The sequence below is a fragment of the Xiphophorus couchianus genome, chromosome 7 (assembly GCF_001444195.1).
Source record: "Xiphophorus couchianus chromosome 7, X_couchianus-1.0, whole genome shotgun sequence".
NCBI classification, from domain to species: domain Eukaryota; kingdom Metazoa; phylum Chordata; class Actinopteri; order Cyprinodontiformes; family Poeciliidae; genus Xiphophorus; species Xiphophorus couchianus.
The window spans coordinates 22,835,889-22,862,179 of NC_040234.1; the positions used below are offsets into that span (position 1 = coordinate 22,835,889).

At 38.1% G+C, this 26,291-nt stretch overlaps 1 protein-coding gene across 2 annotated transcripts in view; it reads right to left on the reverse strand.

The window, feature by feature from the left end:
• Positions 1-13,044, reverse strand: part of pdzrn3b (PDZ domain containing RING finger 3b) — a 124,424-nt gene extending 111,380 nt beyond the window's left edge. For both annotated transcript variants that reach the window (XM_028023240.1, XM_028023239.1), the window contains exon 1: positions 12,053-13,044. In XM_028023240.1, the coding sequence (XP_027879041.1) occupies positions 12,053-12,766 (714 nt within the window). In that variant the 5' untranslated portion in view covers positions 12,767-13,044. The remainder of the gene's footprint in view (positions 1-12,052) is intronic.
• Between the last annotated feature and the right edge of the window lie 13,247 nt (positions 13,045-26,291).

A 26,291-nucleotide genomic window follows, 5' to 3' on the forward strand; every position in this document is an offset into this window, starting at 1 on the left:
CAATGCCTAATGAGTGCCTCCAAATGCTTGCATTATTAATAGATAGAGGCATAGTGATAAATCGGCCCTGATTTTCTTAATTTTGATATATCATCTGATACTTCCATGAGAAAATAATCTGATCTACCTCTGCAAAGGTCAAACAATCACCAGTTAAAAATCTCCTCACTGTTGCCAACTTAATAGAATAGAATAGAATTACTTTATTCATCCCAGCAGGGAAATTATTTCGCAGTTACAGCAGCATAGAGACAAGACACACAACAACCACCACTGAGTAGCAATTGTAGACAAGATAAAATAAAAATAAAATATAACATGCTGTCAATATAAAAAGCAGCTTAGAGCAGTCCTAGCAAAGATTCAAAAAATGCAGATACAGTATGTATATGTAAATATATGTACAGCAAGTGTGCCACAGTGCAGTTGTGCAAAATTGGACTGATTAGTGCAGAACAATGATTTAGCTTTTATTGTACAGTGAGATGGCATGTGGCAGGAAGGATTTCCTGTATCTGTCCCTACGACAGTGGAGCTGGAGCAGGGACAGATTGTTGCTATATACATACAAGTCACCAAATACAGCAACATTGTTGCTGTATTTGGTGACTTTTCAGACATAAAAAGTTTAAAAAAATTTAAAAATCGGTATCAACCAGAATCAAGATTGCCACGTTAGGCTTTTTAAAAGATTGGTGATTGGCCAGAAAACCACAATCAGTGCATCCCTAGTATTAGTTAAATTAATCAGAAAAACATCCAGTCACTTTCAAACACTCAGCATTCTGAAGTGAGTGAAACGTACGTAGCATAGCATGACATTCAATTATGAATGACATAATTGAATATCTGTAGCATTGGTGTGTGTGATGTACATAATTCTGGAGGGCTGTGTTGAAATTGCCTTTGCTGTTCTCACATTCTTAATAGAATGTTAAGAATGTATATTAGTAATTTCCACTGATTACTAATATACAGTATATTAGCAATCAGTGGAAATTTGTGATGTGTCAAACTTTAGGATCTCTGGCAAAACTCTGTATCAGCTGTAGAACAAAACTCCAGGACCAACCTATGCAACTGAACAGATACATCATTGTCATGATGACTGGGAATATCATGTGGCAAGAATTAGAATTCATTTCAAACATTTAAATGTTATGATTATTTAACAATTTTATAATATCTTAAGACCTTAACCACAACACTAAAGCCGATCTTCAAGTATTAAGTTGGTTAAGACCAAAGGAATTAATTTTTTGTTGTTCTGTGTAAACTAAATTACCAGAGAATGTAAGCCTGTTGCAATAAGAAATAAATAAATCACATCTTAAATTAAAATAAGCTTGATCATTTCCATGTGCTTGATTGATTGATTTTCTTGTTTCTCTCTTTCCACCAAAGACTGGATAACAAAAGTCTTCAGTCTGGGATATCGGTTTCTACTAATCTCATTCTTTGAAGAGCAATTTTGTTCACAGAGACTTCAGTTTTGTTTGTTGCTTTGTTTGTTAATTTTAGATATTTACAATGTTTTCCAGTTCCAATGCTAAATGTTTGTTAGAAATTAAAATTTATTGATATTTGAGAATGTGTACTTGCATTGTTATGCCATTACTGTTATGTTATTTGAAAATGGTCTCAAAATAACAATATTGTAATTTATCGCATGACAATTTGTCATCCAGCAAAATTTGTTGCATCTTTTTCACAAGTAACAGACATGAAAACCTTTGGAAAACTCAGAGTCATCTTTTAATTAATTCTTTATATCAAGCTAGAGTTAGTGTAGGAGTGAGATAACATTATTTTCAGGTGGAACACTAAATATAAAGCAGATATTATTGCCATGTACAGTGTCCTAACAGCCATGACGGCTAGAGAAGGCCATCATGTGCTCGTCAGGTCATGGTGGAATGTGCGTTCCAGCACAATTTCACATCACCATTAGTGACACATGCTTCTAAATTACAAACATTACCGTCTTCAAGACAACAGCTGGCTGTTCAGTTTGATACATAGCCAGGAAATATTTGCTTTTGTAGAGACCAGAACAGCAAGAGCTGATAATATCTAAGTAATAAGTACCTAAGCTCCACTAAACTCATCCGATGTTAATTGAGTAATTTTCCACCACTGAGTACAGTATTTTCCGCACTATAAGGCGCACCGCATTATAAGGCGCACCTTCAATAAATGGCCTATTTTAAAACTTTTTTCATATATAAGGCGCACCGCATTATAAGGCGCATAGAATAGACGCTACAGTAGAGGCTGGGGTTACGTTATGCATCCATTAGATGGAACTGCGATAAAGGGAATGTCGACAAAATAGTCAGATAGGTCAGTCAAACTTTATTAATAGATTACAAACCAGCCTTCTAAAAACTCCGTTCATTCCCAAAATGAACAGCTGTTGCTTCCTCCACTTCCGCACCATCGATTGTTCATGTTAAATTCTCTCGCTGCTGCTCTATGGGCTCTTTGCACCTCAGCTTAATGATGTACATCTATCCGAAGCCCCGACAATAAGCTGGAGAAAGGTTTTAAGATGTTCGCCTCGTTATACATTCACAGATACGAAGGTGAGTTTTACTTTCTTTAAACTTTGTGGCTAACATTAGCTTTAGCTTATGCTGGACATTTTTCTTGTAAAAATGTGCTATTTAAGTATCTAAACATTTTTCATCCATTCTAACGGACAATGTTTTTACCTTATGTTCAAGTATATTGCGTGCGTTTGTTGTCGTTAGTGTCAGAGACCAAGTAACGGGGATTTTACGGTTCAGTCTTTTTGCTTCTGAAGAACAACAAGCCCATAGCTTAACAGTAGAGCAGCTCTGGTTTCGGAGTTCTAGTTCAGCTGACGGTTCAGGTTCAGTTGTTGCTTTTAGAAAAATATGGCCGTGCTCCTTAAGGTCTCCGTGTTATTTCGCTTTATTAGTTTTGCATGCTTCTTGTGAAGCAGGACGGTGTTTACAGCGGTTTGTACAGGCAGATCAGTAGCTCGGCTGTCTGGCTCTGGTCTGCTCTCTGGTTCCCATAAACTCTCTTTCAGGCTGAATACAGAAGTGATTCCATGGAAATAACACAGGAGGCTCCTTTACCTTCTGCTTTAGGCTGAAGAAGCTGATCCGGAGTGACGTGAAGGCTGTAAACTTTGCTGTGCTGCGTTAGCTTTAACTGGTAGCGACGAATATTTACAAGCCACCGTCTTCTTAATTCAGGACCGCTTGGAAATCCATCAAAACTTAAAAGCCCATTATATTAGGAAGACACCAATGTTTATAGTATTGTTTTATTTGCGTCTGAAATAAGACTTTGTCTTTTCTAGCTGCCATGGTAACTCAAAGCGAAAAAAGAGAGCCGCGTTTGCGCATGCGGCAGGTGCAAAGAGTCCATTCCCGTGTTCTACTGTGTGACTGATCGCCTTGAGCTTAAACTCTGCGTTGTAAGCATGTCTCTTAATAGGAGCCATTTTGGGGTCTTTACACAAAACCCAGCGTGCACCGCTGGCTGCATCGGCGTCTGCTTTCCCCGTTTCTTCTTCTACAGGGAAACTGAAGTCGGCGGCTGCTTACCGTAGTTGCGAGACCTGTTGTGGCTCAATATTGGTCCATATATAAGGCGCACTGGATTATAAGGCACACTGTCGGCTTTTGAGAAAATTGAAGGTTTTTAGGTGCGCCTTATAGTGCGGAAAATACGGTACATGTTTAACAAACAAAATCTTAAACATCTAGTATTTTCTGTTTTCTACGCAGCCCTGGGAAAAAATTGTCTTTTGCGTTCCCTCGTAGTAAGGTTTGTATTCCCTCGCAATACGCTTACTGCAATATTTGCTGGTCTATTTTGTAAACAGTCACAAATGTCGATTTAAAATTTCAAATATATACACATTTAAAGAGTCTCATTGAAAACGTGTTTATTATTAACTCTGGTGTAAAAAATATATTGAAAATCGATTTATTCACTGCATGTTTGTCTGTTTGTGTAAGCTTGATATGGAACTGCACATGAAAACAGCCCTTCAAACCATTCAGACCAACACAAAAGAGTCACAATCAAAACTATCAGATGACTTATTACCACGCGATAATAACTCAGAAATAGTCGAAATAGTTTGGATGTATTTTTTTCTTCCTTTCCAATGGAAAGTTTCTGTTTCTATCATAGGTTTGTGGTGAATTTCTATCCTAAAGAAAAATATATAAAACTTCAGGTATTATACGAGATTTTAACATACATGGAAAAACCTTACGAAAACCTTATATGATAGCAGAAAGTACAATGAAGCATGAACTGATTAGTACATTATTGCGAGAGAACGCAATGCCTATTGCGAAGTAACGCAAAAGGAAAAAAATAAATCCCCATGTCCCCTAGAGGGCTCCATAGTTTTCCAGTCACATACAGTAGTGTCATTTTATGGCATAATCAAGTAACTATGTCACCTTGAGCTATTATAAAAATGGTTTGTAGATCAAACATCCGCGAAGTAGAAACCTTTATTTTTTTACAATTATTATACAATAAAATACTCCATAATACATTGAAGCCAAAGAACAAAACCTTTTTACAGGCCCCAACATTGGTTTAACAAATAAAAGTACTGTACTGTATAAACATTTGGTTTTTTTTTTACAAATAACTACTGTACTGTAAAATAATAATTTTAATATGAACTGAAAGCGGATTCCTGTGCCCGAATTGCGGAGATCAGCGCCGCCCCACCGCGACCTGAGTCATTGGATTGGAACGGGAGAAAATAAAAAATGATTATGAAAAAAAACAAAACAAAGTACAGTAGCACAAATAGTGACTCACGTGTATTTCACTGCTCTTCTGACTGAGCCGCTGCAGCCTGACTCCGCTCTGTAGAATTTTTTTTTTTTCTTCTAAAGCCCGCGGTGCAGGTGTGTTTTTTCAAGTGAAGAACATAGTTATGGGTTGTTGTTGTCGTTCTTTTTTCTTCTGGGCAAAAAAATTCTTATAAACCAACATGCCACCATCGATTATGTTAAATTTGGCAAGCTGTTTTACGTATGTGTACATATTAAACCGCAACATTGTTGACACACAGGTAGAGAAGAAGCGGAGAGACTGTTTAGCCAATCAGAATGCAGAACACAATGCACGATGCAAATCTGTGAAGCAGCGAGACCGTGAAAGGTGGACCGCGATATACAGAGGGTTCACTGTAATATGTTAATATGTTTTTTCAAGTGGCCCAGCTGGAGTCCTGACTTCCATAGAGAATCTGTTCAAAGATCAGGGTGATGGCATGGAGGCCTTAAAACTTCAAAGACTTGAAGCTGACCACCAAATAAAATTTGTTACACGGACTGCTAGAAACATGCAAAAAGCTGGTCTGTGTTCATAAGAAACAAGCTTCTAGGTTGAATATAAATAATTCTGAACTTAACTGTAGGTTCAGTGGAAAAAGAAGGAAACGGTCTGTGACAGACATGTTTCATCTGCCACTTTTTGGTGAGCTTTACCCCTCGGCGTGTGTCACACTTTCCGAGTCAGTCCACCATCAAGCTGCCTCTCTCCCCAGTATACCGCTCAGCATAGTAGTTCTAATTATAGAGTAGGCACTGTCATGCAGAACAAAAGGGAACATATTGATTTACAAAGCACTGACACGTGACCACGAGCAAGAAGAACTCTGTAACCTTGTAATCCAGGGGGTTTAAGCTAGCAAAACATAGATTTTAGAACAGTTAGAGCAATCGTTGCACAGTGACTGTGAAAGAAAACAGAAACCTGACAGATCTATTTCTTTATTCTAATGAAAATAAGTGCTAAAAGCTTTATTTATTGACATTTCTGTCATAATTCAAAAAAATAATCAAGCCTTTAAATTCCCAATAGGCTGCAATGGTTAATTAAACCATCACATAGAGAAATGTAGAGAAATTAGTCAAAAGTCTGCCTAATTAGATTGAGACCATGATTACTCTCATCATATTCAGTAGAAGTTAAGTAAATTATTTATAAGCATATTAAAAAAGATGCTTATAAATTCATAACAGTCCATGAATTCCGATAGAAAGCAGAACGGAAAATGTGACAGCACTTTTCCTAGCGCTGAGGAGAGCCAGAAGAAGACAAGATCAGAAGCTTCTTTTGTTTGTTTTTGCTTTGTTTTATTGCTCTAGTTGGCTCGCTTAAGAACTATAATATAAAGAACCTTTATAGGAAACTAGTCAGTTATTCCACATACTCGGGTCAGCTCACAGTTTTCTTTTCTTGGCTGGTTTATTAAAAAAAGAAGAAGTTGAAATCCTCCGTCTGGAGCAGAAAAGCCTAACCCGAGCAGCGCAGCGCCAGCCAAGCGACGCGTGAGGTGATTGAAAAAGCTAATATGTCATAAGGAATCTCCTCCAGTTTCTCTTTTCTATGCTGCCATTCACTCTGTGAGGTTTGCAAACTGAACCATCACTTTACTGCTCAACTGGTTACAGTGAAAGGTTTTCTAAGTGCTAAAAAAAGTCTGAAATTGTCATTTACACCAATAATATGAAAAGATAAGTATATATAGTTATTACATATAGAAGATTTAGGTTTGACAGATATGATGAAAATAGATTATAGGGATTTTCAATGAAGTTTCATGCAAGAAAAAGGTGTACTGTTACGTTGGAGATGAATCAAGATCAATAGTCAAGAAATGGACTGTTGATCTGAATGAGGAACATACACCCTGAAGCACTGCACATTAGGGCTGCACATTATATTGTGAATGTGTTAATGGTGTGAATTTATAGAATCATTTATCATAATAAATTTCTTAAAAGACTTTAGATTTTTTTGTTGTCACAACAGATTCCAATGTTTAAAATATCCCAAAGCTGTCTACATTGATTATTTTTTTACAATTTCTCCAATCTTTGTTCAGTGAAAGTATCAATAAGTATCAAAAAACTGAAAATATGATTGAATGTACTTACTGTCAAAAGTGAAAAAAACACTTGAAATTTTTATGATACTGTATTTAGCCAGTTGGGCATAGTCTCACAGTGGCAGATGCTAACACATTACAGTAATGACATTGCCCAAAATGCTAATGGCGGAAATAATCATCATAATATCTACCAATATTGTTGCAATCATACAATTTTCTAATATCATTCAGTTAGGGCTGAAACAATTCCTCGAATGATTCGAGTACTTTCATTATTAAAATTCCTTGAGGTAAATTAATCTGCCTTGAAGCTTCGTTAAATTATGTTTTATTATTTAGCGCATCGTGTTCAAACTGGACGGCGGGAAGAGCCTTGCAGGAGTATTTCTACAGGTAAGCAGATAGACTGAACACGGTTGGCGGCTGAGTAGTTGATGCTACTTACAGTGTAAGTGTATCTTTACAGACGAACCAGAAATTAATTTCATATCATCCCGGTCTCAACAAATGTGTGGCAGAACGCAGAGAAACGTTACGTAGCTGATAGATGAGTTTCTATGCATGACGAATGAAGGTAAGAAATCCCATCACTAACATGAACACAAAAACTATAAATGTCTGGGCAAGGTGAGAGTTCATCTATTAGACTGACTGAAGATAAATACATAAACCAAAAGCTGGAGTAGAGACATTTTTTATAAGCGTATTTGTGAGCCTGCCTCTTTATTATTAACTTGAATATAATTTCAGATTCTTGTATAACTTTTCTTCAGGTTAACTAAGAAGTGAGCTATTATTGTTACAGGTTAATTTTCTAAACTACAAAAAAGTAACTGTTAGAGATGCTCAAATATGACAAATTGGACTGATGTTTTCTCCCTAATGTATAAAAACAACTAAGATAAACATTTTACTTGTCTTGTAGCTAGTAGCATCATTAGATAAAAATAAGAAAAAAAATTAGCTTAATATTTAACTATCAAACTCGATTTCTACTCAGAAGTTGATATTTCTGAATTCGAAATCAAAAATATGTCTGAACACACAATAAATTTCAAAGTCAAACCACATTTAATATCAGAGATATCTGCCACTAGTTTCAAACCCATGAATATTCAATGAACAGTTTTGACAGTTTGTGTCTGATTAAATTAGAGGCAAACATAGTGTTATTTATGAACATGCGTTTTTGGTCTTGTACTACCAATAATGGATAAAAATCAACTTATTTCCTTTTGTGGTGATAACAGTCAATGAACTACATGTGAATCAGTCAAAACTCACTGTTTTCTGGCATGTGCTCTTTCTGAAGCAGTGAAAAACTAATTTCTCAGCTGAGTTAATGTGTCATAACAAATCTATAGCACACCTTTCTCTCCGCCTACACACTGATTTGTAAAACCCACCTCGTAACGGATTCACTCCATTTAGCATGTTCCAGATCCGTGGCAGTGTGAGTGACGGCTAACAGGAAGGCTAGCGCACAAGTTGTAGCCTGGGCTTTTCCTACCATGAAGAGTCAAAATATTCCCAATGACGTATGATTAATGAGACGCAGATGTAACTCCAGGTGATAGGAATTCATCTTGTGAGATCACAGAGGAGAGATAAGGCTGAAAGCGACCGGCAGAGGTAATTTAACATGTGTTATTCGGTTTCACAAATTGTGCAGCAAACAACAGAGTTCACTGTTTGATTTGATCCAGTGAAAACCTTTGTGGGAGGAAAAATGCTTTTAGACTAACCGCGCAGTCAAATATTGTTTCCTCTCATTCCAGCCTCCATTTTGTCCTTCCTCTTTAGCATGACCTCTGAAACAACTTCAGGGGCTCTTATGGATATTCAAGTCGTGCCTAAAGTGTTAATTTCCTGTTTACGTAATAATGACAGAACAAGACAGACGGACAAAAAGTGTGTCTCAGCGGCAGGACCGATCTGCCTCTGTAATGTAAACTAGGTATTAATAAAAGCCCAGTGAGCACCATTATATCACTACTAGTGATTTCAACATTTGCTCGCCTCGGTGCTTCTGATGCGCAATTTACCAGTCTACTGGAACACATCTGGCTTGGACCACATCCATCCAGTGAGCAAATGAAGCCAAAAAGCTAAACAAATGAAGAACAAAAAGATAAAAAGGAGGGATCCAACATATAAATATCAAAGGTGATGTAAAATTAAAAGGAACATTTCGAAAACATTCATGTAAGTGGGTCAGCTGTCGGTGGAAATTCCTTCCCCTCTCAGCTAGAGTTCCTAACTAAGCCCTGATCACATTCTGACCACTCCTCTCAGCTGTTCAGAGCAGCAAAAGCAGCCATCAAACACGGTTCAACAGTCGGTACATTTGCATCGTTCATAATCTAAATCCTAAGAACCCCTTTCAAATTGTTTCTGTTTTATTTTTAGATTTAAAGTGATAAAATCTGGATTTCTTATCTCAGGTTTTGCTAACTGGCTGTGAATAGTTCCTGTTCTTGCGATAAATTCCATTCAATACACAAAAGTATGTGCAACATAGCAATGTTGGTTGACAGGTGATTGATACCTACATGTGGCAGAAAGGTGGTTTGGGTTGAGGAAATGGGCTGACCAGACATTTAACGTCTTTGTTTGGGCTAAATTTGGACGGGACTTATGGGCTAAATAAAACCTCAGGTTACATTGTATGGGCTAAATAAAAGACAAGGTCTGGCCAAACTGAAATGTGGCTAATGTTTAGACAGCAACAACTTATCTGGAGTAGATAACTCTTTTGGCATCTTTATTTAGTATAAAAACAGTTTAGTAAAAGATCTGGAGGTGTCAAGACCAAAACAGACTTCCACCATTTTGAAAACTACAATCTTCAAATATTCATGTTATCTTATTGATTTTTTACACCACCTTCAATATGTAAGACAATTACTCTGCATAGAAATTCTGAAATGTTCCATTCTCTAAACATGTTTCACAGGGAAGATTATTGGAGGTGCACTGCCTCCAACGGTTGTTTCCTGTTAAGATAATCACCAGTTACTGTGTAAATAACCTTTAAAGGTTCAAGAAATAACATGTGATGATATTCTGGGCTACTTTCTGTCATTTTCAATGGTTTAAGTACATGACATCGAACTCCTCCCACCCCACTGTGCTGGACACTGTTCATCAGCTGGCTGAAAGACTTCCAGCACACGTTTCTCTGTCATCAGACAAATTTGGCTGTCTGGAAATATTTCTGATCACAGAAGAACATCAAAGTTCCTGGTGTAGAAAGTGAAGGGGTTGCTCACACAGTATAAAAATTACAACTAGCGCAGCAACCAGGGCTGTAACAATTCATCAAAAGATTCAAGGACCTCAACTTTAAAACATTTTTAGTGCATATTATCTGCCTCAAGGCTTCGTTGAATTATGTTTTACTATTTAGCGCACCGTGTTCCGGCCAGACAATTATTTGTATTGCGCAACACTTTTGCTTTCACCGACGAGATGCTGACGAATGCTGAGTGTTATTAGCAGCTGTGGAGGGAGGCAGTGAGGGACAGAAAGAAACGCTGACGAAGAAAGAGACAAAAACTGTTAACAGTGTGGGATCTCTTTAAGCTACGTTTGTGACTGCTAACAGGGGACACTTTTGTTGTCGTCGTAACTTTCATCTGTGTTACTACAGAATCTGGCATCTTATACATAGACAAAGAAATACCTTTTGGCTAACATTACATGTACTTGTTAAACAGGAAGAGTAATAATGAGAAAAAATTTGATTAGAAATACCTATTAGAAAGTTTTCTCATACTTCAAACTTCAGTATAAAAGTGACGTTTGAATTGTATCACATTTTAAGCAAAATTATTATTTTTTAAAAATGATTTTTGCTAGCATTTCTTTCACATAGAGAATATGCAGCCTTAGCTACTAAAACATGGTAGTAGCTGAAGTTGCTACCACCAAACGTTCAAATTTGGTACTCGATTAACAGACTAAATAAATTGATAAATTTCTTAAATGCTAAGATTGATTTACAACAGCCGTATTAGCAAGGTAGGAACAGTAGAGTTGGAAAGTTCAGGCATAAATCCAAAAACTAATTTGTGACAATATTACAAAAATAGATGTCGGCAAAAATGTTCCATCACAGTTCGACTGAGCTTGAGTTATGTTCCACTAAAGAACTCATTTCAGACCTCAGTGATGTTGGCCTTCAAGTTAAATGACATGCTTAAGCAAAATTTTGTTTTCTGCTGTTAAAAGTGTTTATAAAAAAAGTTTTTAGAGGTTAACAAGGGCAAAAAAAAAGCTACTTTATTTTTTTTACAACAAACATCAAAGAAAATTGATAAAAAATTAATTGTGGTGCATTTGTGCAGCTAAAATTTTTTGTAGCACTGTTGATTGACACCAAATCTGTTTGATTTTGTAAATGTGGGGTGGCTGGTTGACCTTTGATGACCTCTGGAAACATTTATCAATATCTTCAAAATGACAACAGCACGAAAAAATAAATAAAATTGGTGCACAAACGTTTGACACAAATTCTATTTAATTTGAAGAAAGAGGTGGAGGAGGGGAAACCCCCCCCCCAACAAACTCAAGAGCCTCAAATTCAAATGCACGTCACATTTTTCAGATTTTTATCGATCCCTCATAAAATAATATGAAACTTGTGGTTGCAATGTAACACTGTCTAAGTAGTGGAACCCAGCTCTTGTGTATAGAATTGGAGTAAATATTTGACCCTTCCCCCCACTCACCCCCACTGGCTCCCCAGATGGGACACAGGCACAGCTGACACCCGGACAGACAAGGAAAAAACTGAAGACTGGACTTTTCCGAACCATCTTCCATTCTCAGCAAAGATGGAGATCAACTCAAAGACAGGGAGGTCCAATAATAATGAGAAAAGGTTTTTTTGTTGTTGTTGTTTTGCTTTGTTTTAAAGTGACAATATATTTAGAAATAGATTTTACAGAAGGGTGGTCATGAAATCTTCGTAAGGATGCTGGTCATAAATCTTTGCCAGCTAAATGTCAGAGTTGAGAGAGAGAGTGTTTCCTGAAAGCTTTATGAGTTTAATAATAATAATAATAATAATAATAATAATAATAATAATAATAATAAAGGATGGAATAGAGGTACAACTCTCAGGGCAGAAACTTTTACCTTGCAGGAGAAAGCTACGGTCTTGGTGAGCGAGTCGATCCTCTCGCTGTACTCGGTGAATTTCTTCTGATACTTGAGCGCCGTTATCTGCAGCTCGCTGTGCACAGCCGACAGCTGGGCCAGCAGCGCCTTCTCCCTCTGGTTGGCCCTGATCGCCTGCTTCTTCAGCTCCCTGTCCAGGACCAGCAGCCTGCACTGCAGCGCGCCGTTCTGCGCCTTCAGGTCTCTCACGCAGCAGTGGCCGCTCGACTTCTGCTCCCGGAGCGTGAGCGTTAGCCCGCAGCCGCCCTCGCAGATCCCCGCCGCCCGATGCTCGCACGCCTCCCGCATGTGCGCGTCCAGGTCCCGAGCGCTCACCACCTCCTCGCAGCCTCTATTGCCGCACTTGGCCGGGGAGAAGTCGCACGTCTCGGCGTGCTCGGCCAGATGCTGCAGCGTCACCACAGCGTCGCAGCCCCTGGCGTGATTGTCGCATTTGATCTCCAGCTTCAGGATGAGGTTCCTCAGCGGCAGGACGTGGTTGAGCTCCTTGGCGGAGATGCGCTGGCACTTGACGGGGCAGCTGTTCTGCTGGACGACCCAGGGCAGCACACAGCCGGAGCAGAAGACGTGGCCGCACGGAGTCGTCAGTGGGTCCTCCAGGACTTTGTTGCACAAGTTGCATTTGAAGTCCGGGTCCACGGTCCCCTTGAAGCGGTCCAGCTCGAATCCCATTGCGCCGTTTAACCCCCCCCCACCCCGAATCCCCCGAAATCCAGAAGTCAAACTCGCGGGCTCCCCCCAACCCTCGGCAGGTCTTGTGTCGGAGGAGCAGCGGGGCGTTTAGTTGGTCATTGGTGAAGCGACTTACCAACTCTGTTCGTTCACAGACCAAAACTCTGCTAATTGAGTGGGACTTTTTGTTGCGTTTATGTGCGCCTCGGAAATAAGAAGGAAGTTGATGGAAAGTTTTTGTGTAAAAAAAAAAAAAAAAAAAAAAGAAGGACAGTGCTTTACTTTATTAATCTTTATTAAACAAAAACACACGTGTTGCTTCTTTGAAGACTGATAAAAGTTTAATACAAAAAAATCGTTTTATTTTTAACTCAAAACGTCGCACGTTTAGAAGAGATTAAGAAAAAGGCAGTTTCAATGGAGTCTGACAGAATTTTACGTGATTCATGACAGTATACGATTAAAAAAGCATTAAAGTCAGGCTCTGCTACCCTTAAAACAAGACTTCAGCGATTAACAACCACAGTGCATAGAGACCTCAAAGGCAACACTGATCAGGGCGAGAGTGTGTACAAACCTTGTACCGTAATAACCCAAGTAAAAACGCACATTGAGCGGGAGGGGGGAATAATGATCTCTCCTAATATAACATCACTGCTTATGAAAGCATAGGCACCTGTTATTATAATATAATATATATACACTTGTATTTAAATGGTTAACAATAGCTCTCATACACACAGACATTAATATGATTCTGTACAGACGTTTACGTACAATTATGGACATTAATGTTACATTCATTTTGAGTTGCTCTTTTTACAGAATGGAGAAACTATGAAGTATACAATTTCAATGTTTACTAAAAACATTGAAATTGTATATATATATATATATATATATATATATATTTATATATGTATATCGTTAATTTAGAAAAGAAAAGATTAAGCTTGGATTTCACATTTTGCATCATAAATACCCAAGTAATTATCAAAGGCAAAAAAATAAGTTAAAAAAAAGTTTTAAGCACTACAAAAAAGCACATAGAAAACTTCAGCTGTAAAAGCCAGAGGGCTGTTAACAAAAACAGAATAGTGGATCAAGGCAAAAAATTCCTGAAATCCTGGTTTGTAAACGTCGATTCTGTCTTACAAAAGTGATTAAACATGTTACCATGGCAATTTATCCTGTGAAACTAGCCTGCTGCAAAGGGCTGTAATTAGCCATACCTGTAATTAGCCATACCTGGCTAATTACAGGTATGGCTTCATACATAATTAGCCATAGTGCCATTTTATAGCACAGTCAAAAATACTGTTATCTTCAGTTACTCTAAAATGTCTATATCAATAATGACTTTTAAAAAAATGTACTTCTTGATTTAACATCATGAATTTAATTCAAATTCAAAAACACTTTATTGATCCCAAAGGGAAACTAAATAAAAATTGGGCCTCTTGTATCTTTAAGAAACTCCTGTTTTTTCTGAAACAACATGGCTCCTCTATTAACCCTTTAACAACCTTTTTACCAGCGTTGCTCTGAGAAGTGGCTCCTATAAAGAGCTCAGCATGATGCGCAGGTCCACCAGGTGTTTGCTAATTGCTGCTTGATAGTCTGAAGGAGCTGAATGGGAGAGTCGTGGGGGAAGGCTGCTCTGTGAGGTGGAAGCTCAGGCGAAATCAAGCAATCTTGGAAAGACATTAAAACAACATGTAAGACTTTCATGTTCCAGCAGACTTTGAGCGAGGAGTAGATCGTGTAAGACTCAGGAAAATCAGCGGGGATTACAGCGAGCAGCATTAAAACAAGTGTTTGGGGGGCACCTCTGTGGAATAATGTTTGAACACACCTGTCACCACGCTCCTTACGCACAGAAACCACTCTGTGATGCTTATTTAACAATCGCACACTATGATGAGAATGTATTTATCTTAGCAGGAGAGGAAAACAGTGTTTGAATTGGAAATGAAACTCCAGTGGACCTGCAGCGTTGAGCTCAGTGAAGGAAATGAATAGCTGCTCAAGCAGAAAACACAAAGCCTGTGTTGGTGCTGACCCTGACCTCGTCCACAACATCCCCCCTCCACCCACCATTCGTACTGGTTACTTACCTCCTCTTTCAGAAATACACTCTTTTGGAATGCTCAATAAAACCTTTCCGTGTGTATTATCTGAAACTACAAACATGAGGCTTAGAAAACACTTCATAGAGAAGGTACACTTAGAGGAGTGTGAATAAAGAGTTCACACTCTTTATTCACACACAAACACACACACACACACACACACACACACACACACACACACACACACACACACATATATATATATATATATATATATATATATATATATATATATATAATCTTTACAACATCTTAAGTAAACATAGTTACTAGATTATGCCTGGAAAATGTATAGCCCTGCCCCTTTAATAGGGTTAGGAGAAAACTCTCATTCATGATGCTTCTTATAATCTATAGATGATACTTTGTTATTTGTCAGCTCAGAACTTAAGGTTGCTATCAGATCTTTGGTTTTGTTCTGGATGCAGCAGAGTCCTGTGCAGGGATATCATCTGAAGCACCGCAGAACCAATTCAGGAGCCTTCCAGCTACACTCAGCCTCTCGACCTCTGAACCAACCAGCCGCCTTTGATTTATTACTTCAGTTCGGCAACAAACAGTCTGCCTGTCTGCGTATGACTGTTTACTGTGAGCTGGAGTTGTTTGGTCTTCTTCAGATGGGGGAATATTTGCTCCCAAAGTGGAGAAAGAATAAATAAACAGTTGTTTTTTTTATATATGCTGTGCTGGAGACAGAGTAAACAGGAGGCTGGGGCTGAAGTTTTGAAAGTTTCATGACATATTTTGTTGTAGAAACTGACATGTACAGCACAGGGCTGCCCAAGGAATGTTTTTTGAACTCCAAGAGGCAGCAGGGGCAAACCCTTAAACAAGTCCATACTGGGTCTGGCCGAAAGACAGATCAGATCCCAACGGAAATAATAGTTAATCCCACGCCTCCAAGCCTAACTGTGAGTGAAAGTTCTGGACAGACTGGATTTAAAGACTCTAACCTGATGTGGAACCTCGAAGAAAGAGTCCAATCTTACATCTCCCTGCTTTAAAACTCTGCAGGAGACTTGATCACAGCTACTTTTTTGGGTTCACTTTCTACATGATATGTACTGTGTACTATAGTGCAACTCATTACCAGTTGCTTCATCAGTTGAAGCAGAAAATGTTTCACTAATGGCAATTGGAAATGTAATGACATGAATTAGCATACTAGCAAGACCTGACCCATACCAAGCCAGTCACAGTGTTTAAATATTTAATATATGTAAATAAAAAAATATCTGAAAAGTTTGCTGTGCTTGCATGTTCTACCTCATTTAACACCTAATTAGGAAACAGCGTACACCCAACTTAAAAAGTATGGCACCAGTGCAATCACATGGTGGTCTACCTAAACTGACAGGCTGGGGAATTTTAGACTTACAAACTTTTTAATGGCATCTTGACTAAAATTTAAGACTGAAAAACTATAAAATAATATAGGGGAAGGTTGGGCGTGCCGTGGTGGCGTAGTGGTTAGGGCGACCCGTATTTGGAGGCCTTCAGTCCTCGACGCGGCCGTCGCGGGTTCGACTCCCGGACCCGACGATATTTGCCGCATGTCTTCCCCCCTCTCCTTCCCTGTTTCCTGTCAGCCTACTGTCATATAAGGGACACTAGAGCCCACAAAAGACCCCCTGGAGGAGGGGTAAAAAAAAAATATATAGGGGAAGGTTGGGAAATTCTGCTGTACAACAATCAAGCATCGATAAAACTGTGAAATTTCCACAGGTAAAAACAATATATATGTTTGGATATCATTTTATAATCTAAACCTGCGTTAAACCATCTGACAACTTTCTCTCTGACCCATCGCTGTGTTTGTGGCTGATGGCTGCTTGGACTGAGGCAGGTTTACTGGAGGTTTTTTCCTGTAAAAGGGTATCTGAAGGTGTCAGTAAGTCCAATTTAAGACTTTATGACTTTTATAATGCTACCTTGAATGAAATTTCAGACCAATGAAACTATAAATATAGCGGATGGTTGGGCGATCCTGAAGTATTAGCCTAGAGTCACAGAACGCAATGAATATGTTGCAGGTGACTCAAAATTTTAAATAGTTCTGACATGCCACAATATAAGATTTGTGATTAACATATTTAAGGCAACCTAATATTTTCATGAATTTATAACATTTTAACACCTTAGTGTTGCATGAAATAAGATTTTTGGCACTGAAGTTTTCAGCCTGTTTCAACATGCTTGGAAATCCAGTGAAGTAGGTTCTAAAATAAGGGGCTGGTACCAAGCACTGCTGGAAAACCCTTCTAACCGAGTAGACCTGAACTAAGACATTAGTTCTCTGTTCAATGTTTCAGCTCATAAAGGGATGAATACATAGATTCTCAGTTAAATAAGCAAAATCATACCAGACTTGGGTGACAGTGAAAAACCAATGCTCTTTGGATTTCATTGTTGAAGTAACTCACTTCCTTTGAGGCTTTATCTAAAGCAACAGACAGATGTCTGTTTCATGTGCATGAGGGCATTTGGAAATCAGCCATTCAGCAGTCATTGCCACTCGAGTCTCGATATGTCAGAGATATGAGGGCTATGGGCAGGCGGTGCTGTGAAGACACCGTTTCGTGTTGCACTGAAACATGATGTTCTCACAAAGGGGATGCACTATCCATCTCCTTGTGGTTTCCCACATCCACCTGACTCCCTCAGGAGTCAGTAATATTGTCAAAACCGTTCTTTACTCCCAAATGATTTACACATCAATAGTGCGGTTTGTTTTTGTTCCAAACATCGGTGGCTTTTGACGCCTTTGCACACTCTAAGATGGAGTTTTGCATGTCTGGTGTCATAAAGGAGAGAATTCATTGTGCTAAAGGTGACCTTGTGGGAAGACCTGGCTTGTGACTCAGACGCTGTTGATTTGTTATGACAGAGGACATCAGACCAACCGTCAAACACCCTCACAAGCAAAGGTGTGTAATTGAGTGGCAATGATTGCGCCACAAAGGTGTCAGCAGTGCTGCTAAAATCAACTCCTAATAGTAGGATGCCACCCAACTGATTATTAGCTAGTTGAGCATCAGGAGCAGCTTCTCACTTAACACAGCTGATAATCAAATGGAGACAGTTAAAAATGTCTTTGCGTCTTTGCTGCCAACTGCAATGTTATATGTTCTTATACTCTGCAGACATCTTTATCATTTTGTGTAAATGAAAAAACAAAGGAGGCTAATAAATGCTTGCCTGTGCTTCCCCACAGTTGCCTGCTCTGAATTTACTCAGGCAGGCATAAGGCTGGATGTGGGTCAGTGTGTCCCAGATTTGTCCGATGACAAACACAGAGTGGCAGAGAACATCTTAGTTTTTGTATTATATTCGCGAACCTCTCGAAAAACAATATCTGACCTAAATCTGAAGTGTACACAGGAGCTAATTACATTTTCAAGGCAGAGACTGAACAACATAATGCACAGGCATAATGCCCCTTGAAGGAGAACTTTGGTGTGAACTCATAGAAAATTGTGATTACCATTAATACAGGTTGAATTGGTTGTTCCTATGGGTATTAAAATGATCATTGCGGCAAACTAAGCTTTTTAACTCTGAGTCTGTGTTTAAAGGGACAGGACAGAACCCCAGTGTGTTACTTTAAAAGTGCTGTGGCTGGTTTTTGTATTTTTCTGATGACACATATTGTAGTTATAAAGGTTACTTACAAATATGTTCCTATGGATATATTGCTTTGAGATGAGTGTAACTAACTCTTTAGCTAGCGGTGTCCTCCACGACAAATGGTGAAATTGTTCAAGGGGTTTGAATACTTCTGGAATATTAAAACCACATTCCAGTTTCTGATTGAAATTCTGCTTCATTTTAGGAATGATGGAAAAGACAAAGGCTGGAAGTTTTTGTGATAATAATTTTAACAGATGAATTTCTGAGGGAGTATGTTGTCTGTGAATATTTCATGGTTGGTCGACTCTAAGTTCTGATGGATTGTGAACCCAGGTGGATACACTGTTTACTCATGAAATGTTAGATAAATCAAATGTTGACCCAGGGATGCTGCAGTGAAACCAGCCTGCCAGTCTGATGAAAGTTTGAGTTTATTTCACATTTTAGAGAAAAAAGCAATTATCGGAACAGCCTTGTAACATAACTCAATACATCCCCTGTCAGGTAAATACTGCTAGATGGGAGACGTGGGGCAGAGAGAAGGCAGCAGGTGGATGGATGTGGAACCAAGGACTTTAATAAAACATAAAGAATAAAGCAGAAGCAGGAATAACAGAAACAAAACCACTGGGATCAGCAGCAACATTTCATCAACTTAGGGTAAAGTATAGCAACAATACAAGAAGTATGCACTCACCAGCCACTTAAATAAAGAGGACTTTCTGATGTTTAAACCAACAATCACAATGACGAAGGGAATTTAACTCAGATTTGATTTTTTAACCATTGCATTTCAAATTGCATTTCATTCAACAGCATTATTTCTGAATTGAATTGAATGAAATAATTTCATATGGACACATTCACTGCTTTTTTACAATGAAGTCTATACTTAAATTAAGGGACATGAAGGAGCAGAGAAGCCAGTTGAGTCCTGGCAGAGGAGTCCATCCAGAATGATATTATGAGCATATTATGCGTGTGTGGCCTGTATTTGTGTGGTTTAAGTTTGTGCTGGTTTTGTTTGACACACACATGATGTGTGTTGGAGATGTGGTTTGTGCTCTTGAGGGTCAGGTGCAGTGATAGTATTGTGGCACCATCTGATAATATTCGGCAGGCGCCCCTGTGGATCAGAATCACTTTATTGCCATTGACACCATTCTATCAAAGCTAGGAAATTGCTTTGAGATCATGGTGCAAAAATAAAATGATAATGAAATAAAATATAGATATGAAGCTGAAAAATAAAAATAAATGTACCTTAGCTTGCAACAGAAGTCCATTACAAGACATTGAACCTCTTAGATATAATTTAACAAAACGTGAGAAAGCTGCAGGTAGACAGCTGTGACTTATTTTTCTTCTTTTCCAAGACTACATCATGTGGCAGAATGTTCCAAATCTCATATGCAGCATCAGAGCTCACTCACTCAACTAATGATTATTCTCAATCACTATATGTTTTGTCTAAAACACAATCAGTACTGACTCCTCTCCTGCAGGTCTCTCACAAAACCCTTAGCAGTTTTTCAGGTGGACTAGCGTAATGCATTAGCTCCAGAGGTTTCCAGAAGTGTGCAATATTAGGAACAGATGAGTTGCTCAGCAGACACTGTGGGGAAGAGGGGGGAGCAAATGCACCCGGGAATCTCCAATCAAAAGTTCCTTTTTCTGAAAGCCTGTGAAGCACTGCTGATTTTCTGGAAGCTCTGTTCCCACCGAGTCCATAAATAACACTCAAAGTACACTTGGCACATCTTATCTCTGCAGCTTGTTAAAGCAAAAACGCTTGAAGAGAGAGGATCAAATAAACCATGCATGGTTTAAACGGTTTGATTTCACACTCACATTGAGTGCATTTAACTCTCAATACCTTTTGATTTGGTTTGGACAAAGAGGAGCTTAATGCAAGCAAAGAAACATCAAATCCTCTCGTTTGCTTATTTCGTCTGTCTGTCACTTTAATCTGAAGCAGGATCCACCAAGGATCAGAAGAACCCGAGTGCTGATTACTGTCTTGCTATCTCAATGACTAACAAAACTGGGTCTTAATGAGTTTTTAATGTAGTAAGCATATCCTTTTGTGGCACTGTAATTAACACAATGCATGCTAACATGCTAACATGCTAATGTGGCTGCTGCTGGGTTTCACAGGCCTGGACAAGTCAATGGAGCGTAGTGAAAGCTGTCCTCTGCTCTGGTCCAACACCTGATGAGAGGCGACAGCAGAGCCAGGGCTGCAGATAAGAACAGCCACAAATGAGGCAGCGACCCTGAACCTGCAGGCCGGGGCTGACATGATGATCGGTCAACAGGCAGGAGTCACACTTGTTCACCAACTGGTTTTCACAGACCAGGAGAACCATCTGAAAACAAATGTTAGTCATTCTTAACAGGACCACATTGACAATCTTTTATTTTTATTTTGCGGAGCCTTACAAAAATATTCATATCCCCAAACTTTTTTTTTTTTTTTTACATTTCTTCAAACATATTTTTTCTGTTAATTGTTGGTTTATGCAACAGACCAGCACAAAGCATTGGATAGTTGGAAAAAAAAAGAAAATTACACATTTATTACCTGTACAGTTCAGGAAGTGATAACCAAAACTTCAAGACATTGAACTGTATTCAATGAAAGTTTACAAAACAGTCAAGTAAATTAGCTGTTTCGGGAAAGTTAGCAAAACTGCTAATGTTCACAAAACTGCTAAAGGTAGTAAAACCACTAAAGCACTAAGCAAAAAATGATTTTTTCTGATTAGCGCTTTCTCAAATTAGTAGAAGTGTGCCCGTCGCTGGCATTCAGTGACTTGTAAAGATTTTACAAGCCAGATTCAAACTCACGTCTCACAGAAGAACGACAGAGGAAGCTACAGATCAGCTGATCTGTTCAGTGACCCCCTCTGCCCTCCTATTGTGTCATGCTGTTAGCATATCATCTGTGCTGAAGGTCCCTGACACAAAATCAGGATAGAAGCAAGTTTAGTGTACAAGCAAGTCCTGAGTTTAGTTCACTTCAGGAAAGAATGAAACTATAGTTTTACGTTCCGTAAACTTGTACATTTTTTTTTCTTGTGCACTGTCGATACCTCTGCTCATAATTGTGCAAGCCTTAAATAGGCTTACTGGATTTATTGTGTTTGAAGTGTAAATTTAAGAAGACAAAAACTCTGAATATAGTCAGTAACTCCATGTTGCTGTTTATAAATCCCCTGGTGACATATTCCTGCGTCAGTTAGTAATACAGCCTCACAGCAGGAAGAACGTGGGATTTATCTTGCTGTTCAGGTCAGTTCTTCCCAGAGTTTGCTCGCTCTGCACTGCTGGTAAAAAATAAAATAAAATCCTGTGACTGACTGACCGCAAGGTGTTTGCCACCAATCCAGGATGCGTCTGAAAGTGACTACAGTATATACAGGAAAAACTAGTGTCAACTCTCCCTTAACCTAAAATAGAACAACATTAATCCCCTTCTGTAAATTAAAAGTGTGTTTTTCCTCAAGTTAGCTTCACATTTTTCTCATCTCCCTCGTGTACAAAGCAATGATGCTCAAAATAGGTCAGCTGGAGATTAATATTTGGATCAAGGAGAGTCAAAGATGTAGAAAACATTTGTCCACAAGAGTAACAAAGAAGTACTTTTTGTTCTAGATACATAATTTAGGATACTAAGATGAGATCCATACTTATCAGAAAAAAGGGGAAATTTGTGATTTATTCTATGAAATGCTAACAACTAATTTCACCATCTTATGTAATTTGCTTTCAGAGCAAATTAAATGTTGTTTGCCATTTTTCTTTTTGTCACACTTATATGTCTCACATCAACAAGCTAATTTTAATATCATACAAAGACAACCTCAACAAATAAAACCACTGCTTTTAAATATAATTTCATTTATTAGGGGAAAGATTTTCAAACCAACATGACCATAGGTGAAAAAGTATTCTACTGTCTTATTAAATCATGAACTAACCGTGATTAACCATATCCTTTGGTTGAGTTTCACTTACCAGGTCTGATTAGTTCCATCAGTTTATTTAAGAAATCACTGAAAGAGAACCTGTATGACAACTTGAAGTAGGCTAAGTGATCTACTAAAGCAACTGGAATGTTTCTTTCTGAACTAATTCAAGAAAGACGAGAACATCATTCGCTTCTGTCTGGAAAAGGGTCCAAGGTATTTTGAAGAGTTTGGAACTGAACCACAGAAGCTGAGTTTCCATTATAAATGTGCACAAATCTTTGTCTGTATTCTGCTGATGTTGAAAAAAAAAACCCTATTTCACAATTACGGTGTTTCCATTAAATAAGAAAGCTTGTTCACATGATAAATCATTAAATATCATGGCAGCAACAGATGTAAACAGTTAAATGGACAATATTCATGATTCAGTCATGATGCTAACGCTCATCATCTTTCATCCAATCAGAGGAGACGTTGGTGTTTTATTCAGACTTTGGAATGGAAAGTCGCCCCCTACAGACAGACAGACAGACAGACATCAGATAGATAGATAGATAGATAGATTGATTGATTGAACTTTATTAATAAAAGATGAAGTTACATCTAGAGTTACACACCAAAAATTAATAAAACTTTATTAAACTTTATTAATCCCTTTGGAATTTTCCCTGAAATTGCAGTTCAGGGATATGATATGTGGTGTTTTGGGGAAATTGTAGTCGGAGATTTTACATTAAAGTTATGGATTCAACACATTGGAACGACACACAGCTTTTTTTGATTTGTGATGCTATGAGAGCTCTGGTGGAGCCAGGTGGACGTTGTCTGAAAAAACAAAAACAATTCCAGTTGTCTCCTTCGTCGTTTCCAGCAGTAGCAACATCTGGCTGTAGATCACGTGACTTGTGTGATGCAAAAAGTGTTTCGACTGCTGTTTTGCAAAATACATCTATTTCAATGCTGCCAAAAAAACCACCTCAGCTAGTCTCAAAAACTTTTTAATTGAAAACATGTTTATTTTATTGCCATGTTTCCATTAAGCATTTGTATTTAAGCATTAAGCATTTCCATTTGTAATTTTTATGATGCACTTTTGGGGTTAATGGAAACACAGCTAGTGACAACATCTACGCCTAACCCAGAGGGTCACAAGAGAACCCAGAACATCATAACGATTCTTTTGCCTCAGGTCAAAGTTCACAGTTGGACAATAAAAAAGAATAAATATGAAAGTTGAAGGCAAAAGCACAGCTGACCACAAAGAACAGAAACACACATTCATCCATTTAGCAACATCTGTTTTTTGGTTACTATAGATTTTTAAATTTATAATAGGTTTCATGGTTGTGATGGAAACATTTAAACCAAAAATATAACTGGAATATTTCAGTCATTAAAATAAAGAGAAGAGAGAAGTGTTCTCTTGATACCAATGTCATTTCTGCAATGAAGAATTTCATTATTTTAAGCAATTTAGTCTGTTCTTCATTAATTTATTTTTCTGAGAAGCAATCACGAGAAATACATTAGATGGCAAAATTAGTGGGATAAAACCCAGACTCAACGACCGTATCGTTGTTGTTGTCGTGTTTGTTATCCAGGACGAAAACAAACAGGCTGATTGGATGTTTGGTACCAGCTATTTGAGCAAAGACACTCAATGAGGGATAACTCAATATGGATGGAAACAAGGCAATGGTCTGTGTAAGTGACATTAAGAGCTAATCGGAAACAAGACCCCTCTAATTAGCCATTACAAAAATAACACACTGAGGTCACAGTTATTGCTTTTCCTGAAAGCAAACATTGGTCCGGGTTTGACTTGATTTCAATGACTGCTGAATTTAAATTTACATTTGTCTCATTTTTTTGCAGTTATTAGTTCATTTTCAGTATTTTTGCCAACTGTATCTAACTTTTCTCTAATTCAGCTAGAGTTACACACCAAATGTGTTTAGTGTGTGATGCTGCTGAAATTGTTAAAACTACAGTTAAAGCTACAGGAGCCCCTCCAGCCGGAGACTCTTTACAACAAGATGCACCACAGAAAACATTGCTGCCTGTAGCCATCAGGCTTGACCACGCATAACTCTGAGTAACTTCAATATATATTGTATTTCTATATAAATAATATATAATATATAAATTCATATCTTGTGTCTTTCTTTTTCACAATGAAAACTGAGTAAAAAAATGGAAATGGAAAATTGTCTCTAACCTAAACTCTGTCAGTTTTGCTAATGTCATAAACCATTTCCAGGACTCACAGCTTCCTGTTCGCATGCTCTATCTTATGACAGAATCTCCATTTCTGTGTAACACATATAAATACTTCATAATAAATCACGTTTAATTATGGCTATACTTTTTTCTGATTGGCAGTGCGCTCATGCTGTCAAAGAAAAGGCCTGATTGCTGGAGCAGTTCGCACACAGCTGCAGTCGCCACCTCGTTTCCCATGCCTGAGAGGCAAATACCTCGACTCCATTTGGTCCAAAGGAGTCTTCGCCTGCCAGCGGCTCAGCTCTACCTGGACAGATCAGATGGAAATGGAGATAGCATCTCTGCTGATGTTCTTAGGAGCAGTCTGAAAACAAACACAGCCTCACTGCCCAGCTGAAGACAGCCTGCTTGTAAACAATGTCCAACAGGAGGAAAAAAACACTATTTGTTTTGAGTATTTCATCAGTAGCTCCCATCTGGATCACAATTTACTCAACATCAAGAAGCAGTGTAGGTTTGACCAGAAATAACCATTCTGGTTTGCGTTGATCTGAAATTATTATGCAAGAAAATCTGGTTAATTCTTCATATGAGACAAAAATATCTGTGTGGTGTTCCGGTTTCTGACCTACTTGTTCCGCACAAACGCACTGGGCTTTAAAGACTTCTGAAAGGATATGAAAAATATTAACCTTGAGGTCGCCCTGCCTTATGTCTATGAACATAGAACTGCTTTTGACATAACATAGAGTAAATACTGTATGTCTGCAGTGCAGAGAGAAATCACGTTATTGAGAGGAAAGGCTGGAAATTTTTACTCTCTTTTCCAAGCTGATCATGTTCATTGTTTAAATTTAAGTTTTGCATTTAATAAGTGTCACTGAAGTTAGCAAAACTGTTAACACAAAAATCAACATTAATGTTATATATTAAAACTATGATCAACAACTTTTCATTCACCTGGTTCTTGATGTATCAGCACTTTAGTTCATATTCACCTAAATATTTGATGTCAGGGCACTTCTGAAAACAGCCTGTCTGCTTGTTGGGAGGTATGTATGTCTCAATTCAGCCTCAAAATGTGGTCAACTAAAGGCACAGTTAAGATAATGCTAATCTAAGGGTGAAGCAGCCCTGTATACAAAGGGAAAAGAGGTATAAAAAAAGTATCACTGTCAATTTTGTTGTTTTCTACAACAACATATGAGGGCCATTGTAGATGAAAGAAAAAATTAATTTGACCAAAACTCTGAAATTGCTAGATTAATTTCACATATGTACAAAAAATTAGATTTTCACTGACTTCAAAAATAAAAAATATGCATGAAAATAAGCAAAAAATGTGCGGTGTTAAAACCAGGATGTTTTCTGACATATATATATATAATGTAACTATATATAAATAGTTACTAAAGCAACACTGCACTTCATCAGTATTACATGGTCTAAGAGACTAATACATTGCTAATCTAGAAGCTAACTTTCACCAACTGACTGCTGTATCATTGTTCTTGATAGTGAAGGATAGCAACCATGTTTCCATCAATGTGTTTTATTTTCATATTG